The sequence below is a fragment of the Sander vitreus genome, chromosome 6 (assembly GCF_031162955.1).
Source record: "Sander vitreus isolate 19-12246 chromosome 6, sanVit1, whole genome shotgun sequence".
Taxonomy (NCBI): Eukaryota; Metazoa; Chordata; class Actinopteri; order Perciformes; family Percidae; genus Sander; species Sander vitreus.
The window spans coordinates 31,275,870-31,300,497 of record NC_135860.1 but is presented as its reverse complement, the minus strand read 5'-3'; the positions used below and the strand labels follow the sequence as shown (position 1 = coordinate 31,300,497).

At 40.6% G+C, this 24,628-nt stretch overlaps 2 protein-coding genes across 2 annotated transcripts; one reads left to right on the top strand and one right to left on the bottom strand.

The window, feature by feature from the left end:
* Positions 1-317: 317 nt before the first annotated feature.
* dpys (dihydropyrimidinase) lies at positions 318-17,494 on the top strand. Its single transcript, XM_078253726.1, has 9 exons — positions 318-941; positions 3,204-3,362; positions 5,215-5,394; positions 7,700-7,889; positions 9,151-9,307; positions 9,964-10,105; positions 10,989-11,131; positions 15,393-15,600; positions 16,932-17,494. Exons 1-9 carry the CDS (start codon positions 690-692, stop codon positions 16,989-16,991), a joined length of 1,491 nt encoding a protein of 496 aa, XP_078109852.1. The 5' UTR covers positions 318-689; the 3' UTR covers positions 16,992-17,494.
* A 2,611-nt stretch (positions 17,495-20,105) lies between these two features.
* dcstamp (dendrocyte expressed seven transmembrane protein) lies at positions 20,106-22,904 on the bottom strand. Its single transcript, XM_078251949.1, has 3 exons — positions 21,858-22,904; positions 21,427-21,759; positions 20,106-21,345 (listed from the first exon to the last, which is right to left on the bottom strand). The coding sequence occupies exons 1-3, from the start codon at positions 22,902-22,904 to the stop codon at positions 21,286-21,288; spliced, it is 1,440 nt and encodes a 479-aa protein (XP_078108075.1). The 3' UTR covers positions 20,106-21,285.
* Between the last annotated feature and the right edge of the window lie 1,724 nt (positions 22,905-24,628).

Here is a 24,628-nt window from a genome sequence, read left to right as displayed (position 1 = left end):
AGTTGCATAATAAACTGGGCCTACAATAAAGTGTTATTATTTGCTAATAAGGTTAGATTCATGTGAAGACATTTTAATTTATTTAAAAAAAAACTTAACAAAAAAAAAAGTAACAAAAATGTGGTGGCCCCCCTGCAGTGACTCTCTGAAGACCCCCTAGGGGTCCCAGACCCCCTGTTCTGTTGAAGATCTCTGCTCTACAGACATTTCGCCATGATGAAACACACACTCACACACACACACACACACACACACACACACACACACACACACACACACACACACACACACACACACAGGGTGAAAAACAGCTAAACTCCTAACGTCTCCCCTTTCTGGAAGATAATGTATGTGATGTGATTGGCTGTCAAACTTCTGCAAATCTACTGTATGAAGAGGGCGGATCGTTCGGTTTACAGTAATTCATGAGACAGGGCCGTGTCGCAGAGAACATTTTTTTTCTCGAATATGCAAGAGCTTAAAAAATCGCGAAAGCGGACCATATCTCACATGGACTTTGGAGCTGACCTACATGCGTTTGTTAAGTTTCTGAACACTAACTGCACACACAGATCGTTTGTGCTGCGCTGCTGTCACTTCTGTTCAACTCTTGCTGTTTTGATTTGTAGGCTTTTTAAACACTATACATACATACAGATAGGCCTATCAGTTGTGCACAGACAGCAGTGATGGCAGAGCTCAGCGGGATCTTGATAAAAGGAGGTAAAGTTGTGAACGAAGACTGCTCCGTGCTCAGCGACGTCTACATTGAGAATGGGAGAATAGTTGAAGTTGGACTGAACCTGCAGATCCCAGGGGGGGTGCGAGTCATCGATGCCACCGGGAAACTGGTGATCCCGGGCGGCATCGACACGCACACACACATGGAGCTGGCGTTCATGGGCACCAAGGCTGTGGACGACTTCCATATCGGAACCAAGGTGATTCATTCAGTTCCAATACATCAGAGAGAAAAGGAAGGGCTCCTCACACATTCAAGTGCGTCAAGGTAGACATAATAAGGGAAGTCAGGCGGTCTTGCCTTCATGTTAAGGTGCTGTATTGATGATCACTACCTACCTACCTATTTTAAGTTAGGCAGCTGAAACTGCTCAATAACAGTAGTGTGGTAGGCTATGTAGAGCTGCAAAGATTAATCGATTAGTTGTCAACCATTACATGAATCGCCAACTATTTTAATAAGATTAATCCAGAGATCTTCAAGGGGGGTCCAGGACCCCTAGGGGGTCCTCAGAGTCTTCCGGCTTGCCACCAAATTTTGGTTATTTTTCCTCAAATACTGACAAATGACATATGTCAGAAAATATAAATTAACATGAATCCAACATATTAAATCGGCCTGTTCGTAAAAAAACAACAATGTCAACAACATTAATTAATGATGGCTTACTGGCCTATAGGTAAGGTAGCCACTATGGTAGCCATCCACAGATACAGGTAAGTTTAAGGATTTATTGTGCCTTCCACATGTATGTTTGACATTAAAACATGTTGATATATGAGTATGTCAATTATTATTTTAATAACTTAGTATTGTAGGGCACCATGAAAAGGTATGTGTAAAGGCTTTAGGCCACCCTTGATATTATTATTAGGCCCAGTTTATTATGCTACTCAATTTCATACAATAGGCCTATATGTAGTAGGGGGTACCTGCTCCGTCTCACTTTCAGGTTAGGGGTCCGTCTTTGGCCTAAAAAACGTTCAAGACCACTGCATTAATCACTTTGAGTCATTGAGTCATTCTCAGTAGGTCTAGACCACACTCTATAATTTACAAAGACCCAACAATTTCCCACGAGCAAGCATATTCACTCCTCTATGGAAGTAGTATATTTGAGTTGTGGACAAAACAAAACATCTGTGGACGTTATCTTGGGCTTTGGGAAATACTGATCAATATTATTTTTCCAAATAATCAACAGGTTAATCAACAATGAAAATAACCGTGAGTTGCAGATCTAGTCGTTTTATGCAGTCCATGGTCATATGTCATATTCATCCTCCGCATCACTTGCATTGCCTGCTTGTGTCGCATCAGAATTATCTGGCAGCTTGATTTGCGGTGAGGATAGTTATCACAACTTTATCAGTACTTTATATACCGCTGGGTAGATTGTGAATTTTTCTCCCGCAGTTAATAATAAAGTCTTATCTTACACTGTAATTAATTTGTTGATTATATTTTGTATTATCAGTCTGAATCTGCAAGTGACCTAGCAGCTCAAATCAATTTATCAGAGTACAATATTAGGATTGAGAAATATGAAGTTGTAGAAAATGGAGATAAGTACCTCAAATTTGTACTGAAGTACAATTACATTTTATCAATTATGAAGTGCAATAACTTGAGTACATGTGCTTTATTACTTTACACCACTGCATGCTACAATAACAAGACTTTCCACACTGTCGTATAAGTGAATGTACAATGAACTTGGATATCTAACATTTGAAGTGTATCCAATCAGCTGTCACTGGTAGTATGACACTATATGACATTTACTGATGCACTGCAGGTGTATCATGCATTTGTTGATTGGTATTCCATTTACATCTTTATTGAGTAGTTAAAAAGTATTTTAAAGGAGTCCGTGCAAAAACATGTTGATGTCTTATTTTGAAGGTTGGGACCAGAAGGTTATTTTGAACTGTATGGCAAAGCACAGGGTGCACACACATTATCTGGAAAGTGTGAAAATATGTTTTTGAACAAAGAACCATACACAACCATATGACTTTACTCCAGATTTCCTCATGTTTGTTATTTTGTCTACACCTTGGTTACAGTTTAACAGGCTGCCATATAAGTGACTCATATTCAAATTAAATACCAATTAGCAATTTGTGTCAGCTTGGATTAGTAGTATGACAATCATACATTTTATGATTGAAGTGACAGGGCGATATGAAGCAGCTTACAGAGGAACAAAAGAGGCCAGAGAGTCCCTGTCTGATTGCATCAATCACAGCACTGCAGAATGTCAGGAAACATAACAAATATGTAGCAGTATTACTGACTGAACAACACCTTAAACTACAGTCTCAATAACAGCGAGCATTCAGAATCAACACCTGTCAAAAAGCCAACATTATAAGCTTCTTACAGTGCATGCGTTGCAGGCCTACCTTTTGTAAATCTTTAACTTGCATCTGTGGTGTGATAATGTGTGTTTCACCAGGCCGCTCTAGCAGGAGGGACCACAATGATCCTGGACTTTGTCATCCCCCAAAGGGGCCAGTCTCTCCTGGAAGCCTACGACTGTTGGCGAAAGACAGCTGACCCCAAAGTTTGCTGCGACTACTCGCTGCATGTCGCCGTCACATGGTGGAGTGACAAGGTGAATTGAGCAGATCATCGTTAATAAATACAACAACACTTTTTATTTGTATTTTGGTGTATTTAAGTGTTAGCTTACAAGTATGTTTGCCAAAAAATGGGGTCAGAAATCACACAAAATTGTCTGTGAGGATAAAAATGTCTATAGGATTTGTATTGCGTTGAAGGCAACACAGTCCATTGTGTAAATGGATAGTTCTGCATTTATATATTTAGAGCTTTTCTAGTCTTAGCGACCACTTATGTAAAGGTGGCAGAGGCTACCATGCAAGGTACCACTTTTTAACACAAGCAAAAAAAAGACACATTTTTGAGAGCATATTTGTCTCACTGCAAAAACCAAGTATGTCTTTTTTGCATCACAAAAAAGTTTGTGATTATGATTGCGAAACAAAATAGTTCTGTGAGTCAAAAATGGTTGAGCAAAGAGTTAAACCCACCAATAGAAACTCTTCTATCAACCATTTTTGACTCGCAAAACTTTTTGACTTGCAAAGCTTTAAGACTCTCAAGCAGAACGTTTTGTGATGCAAAAAAGACAAACTTGTTTTTTGATTGCAAAACCAATTTTGCTTGCATTAAAAAGAAACAAAAATAACTCCATAATATGGAATGATACCCATTCACACGCACACTCACAACCATCGGGAGCCATTTGGGGTTCAGTATCTTGTCCTTTGACATGTAGACTGCAGGGGCCACTGACATTCTGATTGGTGAATGAGCGCTCTACCCCCTGAGCCACAGAGTTCAGATGGGTACTGTTTATGTTAGAAAATGATGACTACTCTTTTCTTTTCTATTAATATTAGGGGTGGAACGGTACACTGAAGTCACGGTTCGGTTCATACCTCGGTTCAGACATCACGGTTCGTTTCGGTACAATGGAGGGAAAAGCAAAACAAAAATGCAGAAGGCAATTTTTTTTATTGTGTATGTCTCAGGCTGTACCACCTAGTGTCATCCAGTCTCTCCCCTGAGCTAGCTGCAGCAGCCTGAAGCGTATAAAGTAAGATGTAAACAGTAAACAATAAGTAGGCTACCCCACATCATCTCCAGACTCCATCTGGAACTTGTAAACAAAATAAGACAATCAGCTAGTAGTGTGAGCAGCAAACAGCGAAGCTAACGGCTGAGCTAACAGCTAACGGCGGAGCTAACAGCAGAGCAAACGGCGAAGCAAATGGGCCTGGAAGCCATTTGTGGTCGAGGCGAGAAGGGATACAGCTACAGTACATCTGTGTTTGGTAGTATATGGAAGGGACTAGTTTGCTTCGTGTGGACTCACTGGACTGACTCGACATGTAGGCGGAGCTTGGGAGCTTCAGAGCTAAGGCGGGGCTACAGATTAGGTGTCCCTAAGAAACACGTATGTAACAGTAGTTCCATATTACATTAATTCATTTGCACGCAAGTTTTATTTGTATACTGTGTATTCTCCGTGTAAATTCATGTACTGAACCATACCGTTTCGGTTCAATACAAATACATGTACCGTTCCACCCCTAGTTAATATTAAACTGTTTGCATGGTAACAACTAAGACAAAATACTGTTTGCGCTCTCACGAGATAATCCTGACATTGTGAAAAGAACAGAATGCTCCTGAGGGCAGAGGAGATGTCCTGCCTGACTTATGACTGCATTTTGCTCATAAGAAAAGCTGCTGTTGAAGGTTCGTCAGTCATTTCTGTACTTTGCTGTAAGTGCTGTAACTGACTCCTTGCTTGCGCAAGTAAAAATGAACTTTGAGAAGAACCTCAGTGTTTCTGTCTATTCTCTGATAAATAATTATCATAACAGTTTATCAGAATCAATGTTACTCAGAGCATCCCAAACCTCTTTCTTCTCCAGGTCAAACAAGAGATGCAGACACTGACCAAAGAGAAGGGAGTCAATTCCTTTAAGATGTTTATGGCCTATAAAGATATGTTCATGCTGCAGGACTCTGAGCTCTACGCTGCCTTCTCCCAGTGTAAGGAGATCGGAGCTATAGCTCAGGTGCATGCTGAGAATGGAGACCTGATTGCAGAGGTTAGTATACAATAATAACATCTCTTAGAGTGAATTAATGGGAACTGACGAGTGACTGACTATGAGTTGCTCGTATTGAAGAGCGGCTATGATGTTGGTTTTCCCCACATGTGATATCCACTCTTAAGCTACTGACTTCCTGCTGAAGTATGTCTTTTATAATGTTTTAGTAAGGAGTATTATAAATACTGTAGCAACTCAATACTTTTCACATTCACCCATAATAGTATTAGTTTCCATTTGTTTCTTCATTCTAAGCTAAAGCATTATGGGGGAGAATTTAACTAGAAGAAACTACGGAGTTGTTTTTGTTTCTTTTGGTAGGGCATATTTCTCTAACTGCAATCAAAAAAACAAGTTTGTCTTTTTGCATTTCAAAAGGTTTTGCTTGAGAGTCTAAAAGTTTTGCAACTCATAACGTTTTGGTTGAGATGCAGTGATTGCAGTGAGAGAAATATGCTCTCAAAACCTTTTTCTGCTTGTGTTAAAAAAAAGAACAAATAACAAAAAACTCCACAGAAACTGGTATTCATTCTTCGATTATGAAAAAGGACCAACCATGCTCAGATCTGAACAAAATCCGTCCTAATCGCCCCATAGCTAGAGAAGCATTCATGCTGGACGTCCTTTTTATCAGCAAAGGTCCACATCAGGGCATGTTGGATAAATACTAAATGTGTGTAAACACATCACAGTCCAGAAACAATTGAAAAGGGTTCATGTTTAGCACTGATTGTAGCTAAGCATCTCATGCAACATCCTACTAAGTGTCATTGAAAAATACACGCTGTGGCAGTAATACAAATATAAAATGTAGTTGTATTCTGTAATAGAAATGCAGAAATTTCATTTTAGAATTTGTGAAAATAGTGTGAATAAAGGGACATGTTGCCTCAGTGTGTTCCCTGCATGTTCCGAGGCTGGACTCATTGGTATTTGGACTCAGACTTGTCTCGGACTCGGCCATTGGAATAGCCAAATAGTGCTTGCTTTTTGATGATAACGAATAATAAAGCAAAATGATCATACTAAAATATAAGCTATGTCTCTCACATCACATAAATTATGAACAAGTATGTAAGTGTTCTTGAAGAGGATTGTTTTTTTGTTTTATTCTGTCTCGGTATTGACTGTCTCTCATTTGGACTCAGTCTTGACTTGGACTCGACTCGGTCTCGACTAGTCCTGGTCTTGGACTCGACAAAGGTGGACTTGACTACAGCCCTGCCACTGACACTGTCAATGAGAGCAAATGTTAAAGAAAAAATAATGTGATGAAAAACCAAAAGCAGCCTTTGCTCTGTCCAATGTCCACTGCAGAAAGTGTTTAACTTCAAATGTCATGACAACAATTCACCACTAGGATGCAGCAAATGCCAAAACAAAAAAAGTGAAACGTGGGTCTGTTGTGGTGGGGAGCGCATTATGAATGCTGTCACTGGGAGATGTGTTAAAGGCATAGTAAGCATGAATTTGTGTTGTTAACCCAAATCTTCTCTTTGGGTTCCCCTTTGACAACTCAAAAAAACTTTCCAAGTTTCATGAGAATTGCTTTTAGACATGATTTTCAACTAATGACATATTTTATATTTTTCAGGTGTACTTATTTTATACAGTTTTTACCACCTTTTATTATTTACTCTCAAGGTTTGTGTCCATTGTCAGCGTCATTTCCCTGCTTCCCATTCATTTCTAGGTGTCGAGTGAGGAGCAGCCGGCTTGGCTCGCCGCCTCTCAAAATCTCTTACGAAATCTCTTAAACTGACCTTTGTTGATCTGAAATGAAGACAGATTCAGCAACATGGCCTATTTCTCGCTTAAAACTTAAAAAAGGTTTCGGTGAACCATTTTTGTAAAATACGAGATTGTATTCCGAACGATTTATTATATTATACTATACTATATATTATATTATTTATTATACGGTAATTAAAAAGCAGAAATTATTAATTATTCTGACTAATCAGAGGTTTTTTTTTTTTTTTACTTTTTTTTCAAATGCTATAAATTGAATAAAACACCCAGTATTCAATGAAAGTAATATATGTTTTACCTGTGAAGAACGTTGTATGGTACATTCATCCATGCGTCCAAGTTCTTTTTGGGCAATTTGGTTGAAAAAAAACTACATATCTGATATAAAAAAAGACACATTTGACTCGAGGACATGGCCCGGGTTAAAATATTAGTCTAGTTATAGTTGTGTTAGTTGTAGCGGGTTCCCTCTCTACTGTGCTGTTATCCAACCATCTCTTCTAACCTTTGTGCTGCATTGTTGTCCCCCGTCCCCGCTGGGACTCGACAGGGTACTAAGAAGATGCTGTCTCTGGGCATCACGGGGCCAGAGGGCCATGAGCTGTGTCGGCCCGAGGAGGTGGAGGCCGAGGCCACCCAGCGAGCCATCACCATCGCCCACACTGTCAACTGCCCGCTGTATGTGGTCCATGTCATGAGCAAATCTGCCGCCAAAGTGGTGTCTAATGCACGCAGAGACGGTGAGTGTGGACTTGCTGCCACCTGCTGTTGAAATAGGGCGAGGTTGAGAGATGAAGGCCAGACACAGCCTCTTAAAGGACAGAAACCGATATCAGTGTTCAAATTTGCTATTACCATTCAATATCTTTTCTTTTTCACAAAAAAAGATCAATTATTCAATGTGCCCACGTGACATTTCTTATTTCTATGGTGAAAAGCCTCTAAAAGAGATTCTAAACCCAAGGTTCACTCACTCAGCTCCTGAAGTATTCATCCGTATCCCCTGGGATGGATCTCAGTTTTCTTATTTTTGTAAAGATTAGTTTTGGGGGCTTTTATCTTTATTTGATAGTGACAGTGGATGGACAGGAACGGGGGGAGAGAAAGAGAGGGGATGACATGCAGCAAAGGGCCGTAGGTCTGATTCTAACCCCGGGCTGCTGCCAAGGACTCAGCCTACATGGGGCGCACGCTCTACTGGGTGAGCTAGAGGCCGCCTCTCAGTTCTCTTATTTGATAGCACCTCGCTTCTCGCGATGTTCAATGGTCTAATCATTTCAGCTGGACTTGTAGGCCGTTATATTGTTGGGTAGTTTAATTTATAATAAAACATCATATGTGTTTTGTGTCCAAAAATCTAAATTTGTAAAGTAACTAAAGCTGTCAGGTTAATGTAGTGGCGTAAAACGTACAGTATTTCTCTGAAATGTAGCGGAGAGGAAGTAGAAAGTGGCATGAAAAGAAAAAGACTCAAGTAAAGTACAAGTACCTCAAATTAGTACTGAAGTACAGTACTTGAGTAAATGTACTTAGTTACATTCCACCAGTGGTCCTCGCTTGAATCAGAAGTAGTTGGCCCTCCTCAGTGAAGGCCGTCTCAAAGCTCTTATTCCTGCCCCAAGGAGTGAGGAGCAAGGATCGAGGATCGAGGAGGGATCTCCGAGGAGCTACGAGCGAGGATACACAAGAGCAGCCTTCCCGGAAGCCGTGCAGCTGAAAGCTGTTGTTAACTCATACGGCTGAAGTATTCACGTGACGCTTCATATGAAGCAATGTCTCATCCCTCTAAAAACACATTTCCTCATTTTCTCTCTCCTCGCATGATTTCGTCGCGTCACTCCCATGCCAGACTAAGACACAATGGAAGGGAAGCAAGTGAAGGAACTGGGGGGTGCAATTAAAAAAAACCTGGGACGTACTCCTGGTCTTCTTCAGCAGGTGAAATTTGCTCCGGCTCTGAAACAGTATAACGGGAAATGTCTAGTTTTTCTCTCTCTGCAGGGCGGGTGGTGTTCGGAGAGCCCATTGCAGCTGGATTGGGCACCGACGGTACTCACTGCTGGCACAAAGACTGGGCCCACGCTGCTGGCTTTGTCATGGGTCCTCCCCTTAGACCTGACCCCAGCACCCCTGGGTACCTCATGGACCTACTGGCCAAGTGGGTGCAACTTTAGCAGCCAACAATGTTATCACACATAACTGTGCAATTGTTTTTTGTAAGAATATAGAAGGGTGACAGGGAAAAAAAGGCTGACATGGCAGTTTATTACACGCTAATATTTATGCAAATTACACAAATTTGTAGGGCTGTCCTCGTCTAAAGAAGTTCTTAGTCGACTAACACTCGACTAATCGATTAGTTGGTTTAATCGACTAGAAAAGCGCAATATAATTGCAGTCCATTTGCCATCTGTAAAACTGAGTTTCTACACAAATAATCATGCAAAAGCACCACTTTATATCTTTTTCTTACCAAAGATGTGCTAATAAGTTTCTTGCAAATAAGTTATTCAGCATGAAATAGCATTAAAAAATGACTACTCGTCAAAAAAAGTTAAAAAAAAAAAAAGTCTTATCAATAGGGGTCCGTGGACTAATTTGTGGCAGTTTAGGGCTCCTTTACTTGAAAAAGTTTGGGAACCAGTGGACTAATTGACTAAGATGGGCAGCCCTAATAATTTGCATTTTAACTTAGCTTAGCTTAGATGATTAAATAAATGTGTCTGTAAGTTTTTGTTTTGCATTATTATGTATTCTTTCCAGCATCTATTCTGCAATTCATCAATACATGTATGTATCCATCAAATGTGCTAGTGATGATCTCAGTGTGACGGGGACGGACAACTGCACCTTTTCTGTGTGCCAGAAGGCTCTGGGCAAAGACGACTTCAGCAAGATCCCAAATGGAGTGAACGGAGTGGAGGACAGGATGTCTGTTATCTGGGAGAAAGGAGTGGTACGTCCTAATAAACGATATAAATGCACTTTATCTGACATTGTTCAACATTGACACTTAATTCTGGAAGCGGCAGAAGTGTGAGCTGCATGATGTGCTATCACAGCTACTACTCAGTTTCCTGTCATTATCCATGTAATTACACAGTTTGCAGTGATGTGGCAGTGGGCTGAATAAAAAGATGAACGAAATAGGGCAAATGACAACCTAACCACAAATTAAACTGAGCTTTTTAAAATTGAAAGTCCCTATTTGCATGTATTTTACGTCAGCTTGATACTTTCTACTGTGATGCATCGTCAAGGCTGATTACTCATCGTGTATGCAGGCCAAATGATTGGGAGAATATGCATCATTTCATCACGGTAACACTTAAAATTCTAAGTATATATATATATTTTTGGTGCCTTATGCATCAACACAACAGTGGGCAGGGGGGTATTGTAGATTTTATAATCCCTCGTGGGCCATAATCATCAAGTTTAATGTTAGGCTAAGAATGTATACTCGTTTAAATGTGTTAACACTAATTATTCTACTCTTCTTTTATTCTAATTCTAATATGCGTATTAGTATATAGTATAGTAGTTTTTCTACAGTACAAAAGGCTATAAACTCTCAGAGCTGCAGATTGCTGCAGAAAGCAGGCGTTGCATTTTCCCACTGTTGTTGTGAAGACGGTGTTTCAGCGCGGCTGCCCCGAGGCCACTGGGAAGATTTACCACATTTCACAGTGCTTACAAATCAAACATTAGAAGATATTTTGGCAGACATGAATTGCTTGCTGCTGCAGTCTAACCTTTTGCCTGCTAATTCTGGATTTTGTTGACATCCACTGTGGCCCCTTATTCATACCAGCTTCTGTTTGCGTTTCCTCCCTCAGCACAGTGGCAAAATGGACGAGAATCGATTTGTAGCTGTCACCAGCAGCAACGCTGCAAAAATCTTCAACTTCTACCCGCAGAAAGGCCGTATCGCCAAAAACTCGGACGCTGATTTGGTAATATGGGACCCTAAGATGACAAGGTGAGGAGCCATCCAGCAGTGTGGGAGAAAGCTTTTGAAATAGAGCATGAAAAGAAAGCTCTCAGACGCTGTGTGTACATCAGGCTTGCGCTAGCCTAGCACCAGCGAATTCTGCAACTGGAAGGACTGGGTGACAAGTGTTGAAAACTGTCTCCACTGATAAATAACACACTGGCTAACTTGGAAATGAGGTCCTGTGTCCAAAATTCTGAACCACCCCTTTAAAACTTAAGATAATGTCAAACACATTTGAGTTTTGTTGGCACGTCAGGATGGGAAGGGACTACGGGTGTTGAAATTAATCAATGCATCGATGCATCGCGATGCGGACCTGGACGATTTTGCATCGATGCGGTGACAGACCATAATCGATGACTGACTTGTTGATTTTCCAGTCGCTGCTTTTTTGTTTCTGCTGTTTCTTTGTGTTCAGACTCTGCTACATTCAGGAAGTGTCTTTGTTTAAGAGAAGATACAATAAAAAAGGAAGTTCGTACATCTGACTGCTTGAATTTAATTAAATTTAATTTAATAAATAAAAAAAATAAAAAATAATAATAGTGAGGAGGTGACGCATCGTGACGCATCGTGATATCGAATCCATTCGAATCACTGACACGATAATCGTAATCGAATTGAATCGTGAGACCAGTGAAGATTCACACCCCTTGAAAAGACTGACTTAAGACAGCTCGGCCTGAGTTTTATGACCACCTTACACTAAACTGATTGAGACAATGGGAGTGTGCCCCTACTCTAGCAAGACTCCCATGATTTCATTCCGATATTGAAAATGTGTCTTCGTCAGTGGAATTGCTTGAAAAGTCATTTGGTGTATGTTCGGCATTATCTGTCAGGGTTACGTTGAAACATTTCTACCAGTGCTATCAGCAGCTTCTGCACATGGTGCTGCTGAAACATTGGGCAGACTTGAAAGCATGTCTTCAGGGTGTCAAGCATTGGGTTTGATTGAGGTAAGGGTTATAAAGTTTAGCAGTAAAGCATGCATGCTATAGATACAGGCAACTATAAAGAGAAGTGAGGTATCTTTCATCTTGTGCCACCTCAACACACACACACACACACACACACCAAGCCGCCACATAGGCTGATTGTGCTCTATCCAGAAGTATGTCATCACTTATTTTCAGCTGCAAATTAAAGCATAACAGTTTACATATGAATCACATTCATCAGTCAGTAAAGAAAGACTGTGGGAATGATTCATTCTTTTCCATGTTTGGTTATGTTTTTAGGAAATATTTTAATACACCTACTTAAGCCAGATGCGCACAGCATCAGTGGGATGATGCTGATGGGTCATGGTGATGATCTTAAAGATGACAAATTTTTCATGTGGGAGCTAAACCAATTTTCATAGTCGAGAACACATTATGCATGCATTAAGGCTATTTTCTAGTAAGTGGCTCAGAATAGCATCAGGCTGTATGTTAAAAGTGTTCATGTGATTGTTTCTTTCCATTTTCTTATTATTTAACCAAGTCCCAGATATGGGGCCGAGGACAGTATGCTGTTCTGTGGAGCACATGCACAGATGCAGGCACAGAGGACAGTTTGCGTTCAGGCTTGTGTACTATAGCACACTAAGTCTTATATAACCCAGAACGGCAATGCACTGCTCTGTTTGCTACAGAATCTGGGCTGAGCCCCTCAGGGAAGCCACTAACTGCTGATGTGAATCGGAGAAGAACACATTATACCCAAATGTTATTTGCTGTACAATAACTCACTGGTATCAAAAATCTTGTGAGACCTTTACAATTCCTACTATGAAGGAGATTACAGTGTTTTGATCCTCTCAGGCCTTAGTCTTCCTCGACTTAACCTGTGCGTGTGTGTTCTGTCTTTACCACATTTGCATGTCTGCGGATGTTTTAATGCCTTTCAAGTATGACAGCGCCTCGTGTTTGATTGCTGCAGCCGTGAATTCATCTGTGAAACTTGGTAATTAATTGCCCTCAGTGCAAGTGTTGCTTCATAACATCCGGGACCAGGGGCCACAAACAGTTGCATAACCAGAAACGCCTAGGAAGTTCAGTCTGTTGCCTTGTGTCTCATAATTGGGCTACTTGAATAATGAGGACACATCTTGTTTTTGTCAGTGCACACTAGACATGGTGTCTGCCTTTTACAAACCAACGGAAAATGTGCATGTGTGAATTGGAGAAAGAGCTCACAAAAAAAGAAAAAGAAAAAGACATTTAATATGTTTCCTGGAACTGGCTGAGTCAAACTTATTTCCCTGTTCCCCGCTGATTTAGTCTTTTCACTCAGATATGAATTATTTGTTAGATATCATCAATTACTGTGTACTATGTAGTGCATTTGATTATTTTAATATGAAGCGTTGTAATTGGCTTCCCCTCTAAGAGATTTTCTACATTTTCCAGAAAGCCCTCCAACCGCCCTAATGAGAAGGTGCATGAACTTACTACTACGACTACTATTAGTAACTGCATGTAGTGAGGGACGTACATAGGTTCTGTACTTAAGTCAATCAGTTTATACTAACAATGGATCACATGAGTACTTGTGTGTGGTAGTGATGACCACACAGATAAATATCAGCCGAGTCTGCAGCTCCACGGACCGTTTTTGTGTATTTCAGCTTGTTGTTTTGGGTTTTACGGTCAGTAACTTTACAGTTTTGGGTCACTCTCACCGCTTTTGGTATAGTTTTTCAGCCGCAGCAGGCAGCTGGTTATGTCAAAATAGCTCCAAAGACCCGCTGTATGCTACCTGCCCAGCACCCAGTGGCAGACAGACACACTAAGCAACTACCTAGTTAACATTGTGCAGCATCTAGCAGCTAAGATGCCAAGTATTTTTTCTCAGGAGTTGGTCGAGACTTTGCCAGACCATCCTTCAAGGCGATTCGGAGGAGGGTCTGGCTAGTCCACACAGCATTCCAGGATGGGAGAAAACCGTGCTCTGGTTTATTGGCATTTCTTTAAACCGATCACAAATGTCTTGGGCAGCGCTAAGCTCTGCACAGAGCCGCTGTAAAATAGCCTCGGGAAGGAACTTGTTTTGGTGGAACATGTGTACGTTCAAAAGTAGTTTTAGTCGTGCAACAGAAAACTCAGATTGGACAGATAGTCTAGCTAGCTGTCTGGATTTACCCTGCAGAGATCTGAGGAGCAGTTAACCATAGTCCTCACAAATCCACCGGAGGTTAGAATTCCAACATAAAGAAAGAGGAAGGGGATGGACATAGGTGAAAAGACATGCACCGGAGCAATCCCGGAAGTGGGACGTCATGGATATAGACTAGTCAAGACTAAACAACAGAGCTCAAAGGAGACTGTATATTGGACTTAGATTTGTCAGGCGGACAGAAACAAAACTCCAAATAAATTCCAATGTTGCTCTTTATGTATCTGCTGGATGTGTGGTAACTATTTGCTAACACGTTTCCATATAAACTTAAAAGATGTAATATGTCAGTGTTATGTTTACAGCCAAGAATCTTGGAGTTATTGCATGTTGATGGTGAGCTGCAGCAACTTTTAACTACCTTACTGTGTGTATATATATATTGTGTGTTAGTTTGTTCTCTAACAATGCATTTTACAAGCTAATCATATGTCTAGTATGTAAAATCTTAACATGCAAGCAAGTCCATGTAGCATAATAATACACAAATACAGTACTAATGCAACCACAAAACGGTATTGGGCTACATTCAAACTGGTCACCTGGCTACATGTGGTTGGCGAGAGATCATAGCAGTACCATAGTACAGTACAAGCAAGAGTGTTACATAATTAAAATATATGAGTTTTACATCAATCTTGAATAAAGCCATTCCTGCCATGGATACATTAACCATGAGTGCTTTTAGATTCAAAATTTTAATAATTTCTGCCAATAAACCCGATTGCAGCCATGCTAAAGTTGTTTAGGTGCCCCTCTTGCGTTTCCTCATCAGAACTCATTCCTTTTCAACAGCTCACTCCAGCCTTTATAGAAAGGAGAGAATCCCGTCAGAAAAGTTGTAAATAATACATTATATTGCTTGTTGCTGCAAAGTTAGTGATCTGCAGTAACTCAATGCTGTGTATGAGTACATACTGGCCTGATTCAATCAGAAAAGAATGCTTTAGGATTTCACAATAGGTGAAATATTCTGCTGCTTCCTTTTTTCAACTTGGTATTCAGAAAGCATGCTGGGATAAAGATGTAATAACGTTTTTATTCATTTTCGATGTAATGTAGTTGTATCTTTGTGTCTTGGTAGGAAGATATCAGCCAAGACCCACCACCAGGCTGTGGACTACAACATCTTCGAGGGCATGGAGTGCCACGGTGTCCCTGTCATCACCATCTCCCGAGGCAAAGTGGTCTATGAGGATGGGCGGCTGAAGACGTCACCAGGGCATGGCAGATTCATCCACAGAAAACCCTTCTCTGAATTTGTTTACAAAAGAATCAAGCAAAGGGATCAGGTCAGTCAAGTTTCATTAGTAGAAAGTAACACCCCAGTTAAAGTAAAAGTCTGTGTCTGCGCTACTTGGTGCATGACAGTTGCTTTCAGCCATTTTATTTGAGTGCCAAAGTTAAGTGTGATTCTTGGAAAAAAAATTGCAATAATACAAATACTATCAATTGCATGTGCGATTCTTATTTATATAAGTATTTATTAAAGCTGCTATAGTCAATATTCTTTACATTATAAATGGATGTGTGTAATGTGGTCTTGCAGCTTATTGTTTTGGTTTTTCAGACCACAACTCTGTTTTGGCAGTTTAATATATATATATATATATATATATATATATATATATATATATATATATATACTATGTAGTTAATTAACTAGCTGCTGAACATAGTGGGGCATTTAGCTTAGCAGTTGGTGGGGACCAAAAACAGAGCTAAAAGAGAGTAAATATTAGACTCGCTTTCAAATAAATAACAATATGAATGCTAATGTGGCTATGCATCTGTTGGATATGTAAAAGTCAACTGTATGCTAACAAGTTCACCATGTCAACATTCATATAATGTACTGTATGTCAGTGTTGTGTTCACAGCTTGTTTCTGCTGCCCCCCAAGTGGTTACTGCAGGTTTACACTCGGCCAAGAAATAATCCAGCACATAACTCCCCGCAATGAACAGTAGAATAAAATGTTGATACCAAACATAACTAGCAAGACAACACAGGCATACTGTGCAGGCACTGACACACAGACAGTTATTTGAACCTTGCTACAATGTGATGTTGTGGTGAATAAATATGAGGCCAAATGTTTTGTCATGCAGTTACGTTCAGTATCAACATTTTAGCAAGTTTTTGCACTCTACAAGTTACAAACAAGATATAACGTGTGCTTTAGAGGTTCTCATACTGTAGGTATTCTTTTTTTTCTGTTTAACCTTTAGACAGAGCCAGGCTAGCTGTGTGCCTGTGAACCAGTCTTTTAGCTAAGCTAGGTTAACCGCTTGCTAGCAGCAACTTAGCTTCATATTTAGGGGCAGAATTTTAATGTAATAGTGAATCAAGGAGTAATTTCAACACAGCCCAACTCTACAGATAGCTAGGGTTAAATGTATTTACTAAAAATGTTGATTCATCATTTCCTTTTAAAGTTCTTAAAGTGAGCATCATAAATGAAACATAAACGACACAGGAGTGTTGCTCATAATGTAAAACACCTTTCAGAGTACTGACATTCAGATATATGTTGAATTTGCAGCAACCAGGACCTGATCAGGTAGGCTAACTGTACACAAAGGTTACTTAACCTTTCTCTCTGCTTTGTATTTGGCCTGCAGGTGGGGACACCTACAGCTGTGATCAGAAAACCCTATGAAGGCAAAGTCATTTCTCTGTGAGACACTGGCCTAGAACATGAAAGGCACTTTGAATCTCCAGCTGTGTGTCTCCAGTACAATCCAGAAAGCTACCAAAGCCAAAAACAACTTAATTCCGTTTCACTGATAAACCTGCTCTGAGATATTTCTGCAAGTCAACTCAGCCATTTAAATCCCTGTGTGCAGTAAAGGTGTTGGTGTTAGTGTTTAGGTCAACTCTGATCTGAACATTTGGTTATCTGAACACAGAAATACCTTTGTTATATTTATTCAACTGTGGGAGGTTTCCAGGTCAACTGTGCTTCGAACACAGGTTGGTAGAACACACTGTGCTGCTGGATATGATATCTGCTCAAACATACAATATGTAATCAAGTAATTCACTGCGGTGAAATGAGAAGAGCTTATGCACGATTTCACGGTTTAAAAAAAAAAGCTGTGTGATTAGAAAAGCTCTTTTATCACTTTTATATTTGTGCATGTCATTGTGGTAATTGTGTAATAAAATAAATATAAAAATATGGCTTTAGTTGTGAATGTGCTTGATTATTCTTTAACTGGGCTTTTTTTTAAATGTTTAAGTTTGTTGCCATTGGTAACAGGACTGATGTTTCTCACCCAAAAGCATCCTTCCCTTTGATGAAATATTCATTAAAATGCACTGGGATGAGTGACCCAAATTGACTGTGTATTTGCATATTCAGCAGAATTGCACATTATCATATGCATTCCTTCCCATGGTAAAAAAAAAAAGGTCTGTGTCTGTCACCAAGCATCATGTGGCAGTTTCCTATTGGGCTGGCATGCTGGCGTGGTATAATGCCACAGGGCCAGTTGAGACATAATGTGAGTTTATCAGGTTGCTGCACGGGTCAGTGGCAGCATGTGAGTCACAGAAGGCCTACTCATCCTTGAGCTGTACCACTTCCTTCCTTTTGTCTCTGGCAGAGGAAGGAGCGGTGTAGGATTGTACACTTGAGTATGTCTGAGAATGGTGAGATGTGCTTCTCTCTACAGGTTACAGATTATAATTGGAGTAAATAATCTGGAGGTATACACTGTATAAAATGTTCATTCAATATTGAATCAACATAATTCATGTTTCATGGAGCGGAAGATATGATGACTAGTTGCCTATAAGTATTGTAATTAGCTCGTGGTACTTGGGTGCGCAGAGCTGGCAGTTGTTTTTGCATCCAACCATTTTGAAAAGTTCTTCCAGGTACGGCCAGGGATGTAGAAGGGTTGGCTGGTCCTCCTGGCTACCAACCTCCTCACTGGTGCTTGGTTGGGAAATTTCACTTGAGTTCTCTTGAGTCTCTGCCGCGGACATCTTCTTACTAGGCTACATACGTCTGCTATTTCCTTGCTGGAGTGTGACGTGATTTGTGTCATGTGCAGGTGCGATGGATCGCGTACAAACCAATAGGGTGTCGGAATGGTATATGTTTATACTTCTCATCCAACCACAATCAAATTCACTCTATCCGGATGGCGCAATTTATCTGGATAGGTTTTTGGTTTTTTTGGTGTTTTTTTGAACGATGACAAGCCGGGATGAAAACAAGCCGAACTGAAATAGGAGTAACGAGGCTATTTTTAAAATGTAAGGAGTAGAAAGTACAGATAATTGCGTGAAAATGTAAGGAGTAGAAGTAAAAGGTCTGCTGTAAAACAATTACTCCAGTAAAGTATAGATACCCAAAATTTCTACTTAAGTAAGGTAACGAAGTATTTGTACGCCGTTACTTGACACCTCTGAACCGCATTCACTCTTTGCTAACAGATTGTATAACAGCAATTGAATTGTGGAAACAGCGAAGACATTGTAATGTCAAACACAATACCACCAGTAGACTTTGACATGATAATGTTGCCCTGGTGAGATTTCTCTTACACGCCTAAGTCAGGATGCTGCTATATAAACTCATACAAGCTACTCATTTTAGGTGTTTTTATAACAAGTCATGTTAGAATGTAAAGAAATATATATTTATAGGCCTATATATTGGCAAGGCAATTACTTACTTGATTTAATAAAAGGCATTATCAAAAAGAAAAGATTTCAGCCTTGATTTAAAAGAACAGAGAGTTGCAGCAGACCTGCAGCTTTCTGGGAGTTTGTTCCAGATACGTGGTGCATAAAATCTGTCGAACCCGCGGCCGCTGCATTGAGGAGTAAACCTCTATATATGGGCGCCCGCACCACCTGGTGAGCTACCCAGGCGCCCTTGAAACCTATTCTTTGAGAGACAGGAAGCCAGTGTAAAGACTTCAGAACTGAAGTGACGCAATCCACTTTCTTGGTCGGGGTGAGCACTCGAGCAGCAGCGTTCTGAATCAGCTGCTGCAATAAAACCGCAGTGCTTTGGAGGCAAGCTGATGGAAAACTGAAGGTGAAGGAATTTAAATGAGCGCAAGTGTGCAGAAAGTAGGAAAAACAGTACCACAACATTGAAAAAATAAAAGTACCACTTTCTAACACCGGCGAGATGTTAATGAACAGCAACAGTGCATACAGTACATGGAAAGAGGACAGTGCTGTTCACTGCACATGTAGGGGACATCAGTCTTAGATTATGTAAGCAAATATCGCTGTTCTACTCTGCAGGAGAGCATTACATATGGAAGTAAAATGAAGCCTGATCCCCTCTGTATGGAGGTTATTAGAATCTGTTCGATGCTCTATCTGTTATGAAAAACAAATACTGTAGAGTGCTTATAAATAACGTGATTCAATGCTATATATATATATATATATATATACACGGTACATCCTGCTGTGTGGATTATGGTCACAGTTTGGCATAGATTCATCATGGAATACTGTCAGCTGCCTTGTTTTATAATAAACATGATGTAATTTGTATATAATGTCTCTGACAAATAAAAGGAAATTAGTTGCTGAGTGCTCATTGAAGCTAGAGTGAATTAATTCAAACCTATTGTTTTATGGTCTATAATTAGTTAACTATCTCCATAGTTACCATTATTGTCAGTTGGCAGACTGACCAGTTATGTAACATGATGTAACTCAATGACCTGCTTGCTGATGTTGATACAGTGCAGGTAGGAACAAGAATTGGAGCACAGTGTTTGAGCAACACATATTTATTGTTTTTATATTCCATGGAATATAAACAACTTACTACATATGTAGTTTAAAAAAAACATACATTTACACAACATCACAACAATATAATTCACTCACACAAATGAGTCTTAAATATAAAATAATATCACATCATATACAATATATAATACAATATACAATCAGTTGTGCATAGTACTGGAAAACTTTCCGAGTTCAGAGTTGGTAGGAAGAACTTTTAAAGTTATCCTACTCTGTGATATAGTGTTATAGTTGCTCAAATGACAAACATATTAACTCAATAATCAGGTAAGATAGTAGAGTGGATTATGTACGATGCTGCACTATATCTATTAGATTTCTATTATTAGATTGGTGTGTGAAAATCAAAACTAGTGTTCTTAGAAAATGCAGAATGTTGGGTGCCGGGAAGCTCACCTGGTAGAGCGTGCGCCCATATACAGAGGCTCAGTCCTTGACGCAGCGGCCGTGGGTTCGATTCCAACCTGCGGCCCTTTGCTGCATGCCATTCCCCCTCTCTCCCCCCTTTCATGTCTAAGCTGTCCTGTCACAAATAAAGGCCTAAAATGATCTAAAAGAAAACGCAGACTTTTGTCTTCTAGGAGTTTTAAAAAAGGTCTGGAGATTATCAGGTCAGACTGGAGACGGTCTGGTATTATAATACTGTATTTTCGGCAGCATGAAAATGGACGTCAATGGTAAGTTGGAATATAGATATTATTTATGTATAGAGCAAATAGCAGTAGGCCTATTATTGATCCTTGTGGGACACTTTTATCAACCACCTGGGGACTTGATTTCAATTTGTCAACTATCTACAACAACAGTCTAAACTCTGCTAGAAAGATCTGATTTCAACCAGCTGTAAACACAATTATAAAAAAAAAATGCAAAGCAGCTTATTCAACGGAATATTATAATCAACATTAAAAAAGTAAATAGATCTACCGACAGTGGCGCATGATGTTGCAGTTGCAGCAGTTATTGTCATTATTATTTTTCATTATTTTTCTCCAGAGAGACACGTTGAGAGCTGACCGGTAATTCTTGGACAGACACCAACTTTGTGCAAGGAGGATGAGGTAAAAAAGCCAGAGGTAAAAAGGCCAGAGGTAAAAAAAATGTAGGCATAGAATCCTTTGATCAAACTTCTTATTCATAGAATAAATCAAACCATGGAGCAGGGCAGAGAAAATAACATCCTCACACGATATGTTGTGGATCCTCTTTGGGCCTGAAGAGCAGCGGACACCAGAAATGTGGCTGAAAAGAGAAGACAAATCACCCTTATGCATTATACACAAGGATGTGTGCACCTAACTAGTGATAAACAGCAATGCATACCTTGAAATAGAGCGACGTGAGTCTGCAGTTGTTTTTCCCCTTCCTCTTTTTTACTCTCTTCCTCAGGATTTTGGCGTGCAGGTATTCCACTCTCTCCTCCGCAGCGGTGGAGAAGAACCGCTCACAGACCATGAGCCTGATCTGGGCCACTTTAGCAGCCATCAGAGCCATAATGAGGAGGGTGAGCAGGATGGCAGCCAAAGGAACCACAGAGGTATGGAGCAGCAGCTTGGGTTTAGGAAGACACTTCTTCTCAAAAAGGCTCACAGAGTAGGAAAAATCGTTTTGGTGGTTTTCCTCACCGAGTGGTATACCTATTAAAGTTGCAATCCCCTAAGGAGATAAATGAATACATATTTAGTTGCTGTCTGACTGGAACAAAAACTGTAAATGCAGAAACGTATCAGAAGGTCTTTCAAAAATGTACTTACTTTGATGCTTATTAACAACGGGACATGGAATGGTTCCAGCTCTGATAACTTTGTTGTTACAATATCGACAAAGCAGTACAACAAGGCATCCACGGTTATAAATATGACCCAAGCAATAAAATGGGAGACGACTGGCACACCAAATTTCAGCATAGCTCTCCCCTCTCTGGTGGTGGGACGGGCCGAGGGGATAGCGGTGTACAGCCTCTCTTCCTCTGGAGTGAGGGGGAGGACGTGGGGCTTCCCTTCCGCCTTCTGCTTCTCGTCAAAGCGAACAAATCCGCTGCTCACAAACCTGTTTTCGTATTTCATGTCACTGCAGTATTTCTTAATGTGCAGCGCTATAAACATCGTGAGCACCAGGAAGCTGATGGCAGGAAACGCCTTATCGCTCACAGAGGAGACTGTATTCATCAGGGACTGCACGTACTTCACAGTTTCATTCAGCCTCTGCTCTGCTTCGCTGAGCTTCCCCCTGAGTTCGTCTGATTCCAGTCTGGGTGAAACTTTGAGTTGGGAGTCAAGGTTGACCACTCCTAAGTCTGTCACCCCCTTCAGCACGTTTCCTATCCACTTCAACATCTTGACATAGTTACTGAACGGATCAAGCATGGCAGCTTTCTTAGCCTTCAGGTTGCAGAGCATACTCCTGACCAGGCCTGTGATGTTCTCCAAGGTGTTGCGGATATTTCTAAGAACCACCAAACTAGTCCCAGCGGTCAGGAGCAGGTTTCGACTTTTCTTCATGAAAATGGAGATAACAAATAGAGTCCCAAAGCACCTTACTCTCTTTGATAGAAAGAGGGCGAGTGTCAGTAGTATCCCAAAGCAGCCGGCGACCCATCCCGCCACCGCTAGCTCATAGTTCAGGGTGAAGACGAGGTAGAGGAGGAGCAGGGAGCTGAGCAGGAGGCTGGAGAAGCTACAGGTGAGGAGGAGGGTGAGAGTTCTTCGGAAGCCATCCCTTTCACCAGTTACGAAAACATCCACAGCCAGATAACTGATATCCTTGAGGCTCTGTTTTATTGCAATCCATGAGAGTAGCATCCTGGACATTGAAGACATTGGAATACAAAAGCCACATTGAAAAACAGGGGTTACATAAACAGAAAGTTGCAAAAGATATACAGAAATATATTTAATGTTCAACGATATCAACTATATTCAACCGTTCTGTCAAACATTAAATCTGAAAAGATCCATTTTGAAGGTGAAAAAGTAGGCCGACAAACCTGTGGTGTAGAGCTTGACATCTATTCTCATGCATGTAGTTTGCAGTCTCCTTAAATATGGCTAAAACAGGAACTCTTCTGTCCACTCAAACCTCAGTCATCCGTCATGTCCCAGTCATCCTTATTTTTTAACCAAAAGCAGAAGCAAACAGAAGCTAACACAAGGCTGGATTATGACCGTGGGAGACTTGATTGTGCTTCTGTATTTTTACTGAGGATTGCAGGACTGTATGCTGCTAATGTATGAATACGTTCAGGATTACTTGGTGAATACACCTTAACACATTCCAACTACAACACCTGATAAAAGCTCTAAAATACCTTTAAAAGGAGTAGGTGACGACAAAAGAGAAGACTCCTCTTCACAGCAAAAAGGAAACGTAAGGGTTAGGATTTGTAAGGTTATTGTAATATGATCATATTGCAAAGTTATTAAATTGTACTACAGATAATAAAGGTTTATGTCATGGGAAAAGAACTGCTTTTAAAGAATTCAGAACTTTGGGGCAGTGGTAGTCTACATCCACAACCTTTCACTTCCAGGATTGCTCTGTTGCCGCTGGAAATTCAGCCGGATGTCCTTCTTTTTGGTTGGCTGTCCGTCCCCTTCCTCTTTCTTTGTGTTGGCGTTTGTGAGGACTATGGTTAACTGCTCCTCAGATCTCTGCAGGGTAAATCCAGACAGCTAGCTAGACTATCTGTCCATTCTGAGTTTTCTGTTGCACGACTAAAACTACTTAGAACGTACACATGTTCCACCAAAACAAATATGGCGTTACATATGTGCCTCATTCCTGAGCGAGTAATTGTATGTTTTGTGTCAAAGACTGTTCCTCCTAGATTTGTGATTCCTGCTACTTGCGATCTCATTGGAGACGAACAGCCAATCAGAATGTACCTTTATTTCTCCGATTGGTTGGTTCTGTGGCACACTTGTAACACTGTGAAAAGTTTGAGCGAGCGTGTCAAGAGTTGAGCGTGCACAGAGTGCGAGGTGAACAGCGAGGGAGACGTGACCGGAGCACAGCAGTCCAGTCAAAGAGTTTTTGAGAGGTCACATGAGTAAACTGCGTGAGAGGGCTTATTATTGCACGTTAATATGGATAATAGCAAACATGCAAATACATTTATTGAGCATGGAATAGGTTTCTGTTTGCTCAAATTAAATTATTTTTTACCAGTGTTAATTTCTGTTCAAAATGTAATGTAATGAGCTTGCAAAATATAGTTCTCTGTGCTCAAAACATACAATTACTCGCTCAGGAATGAGGCACATATATAATGCCATAAATAAGTTCCTTCCTGCACCGGGGCTCCGTCCGGCGCTTAGTGCTTCATTGTCATGACGATTGTGATTGGTTTAAAGACATGCCAATAAACCAGAGCACGGGACTTGGTTTGGAAACCGAAGGGTCGCTGATTCAAGTCGCCGTACGGACTGTGGACTGGTAGCTGGAGAGGTGCCGGTTCACCTCTTGGGCACTGCCGAGGTGCTGTTGAACAAGGCACCGCAGCCCCAACTGCTCAAGACACCTTTCA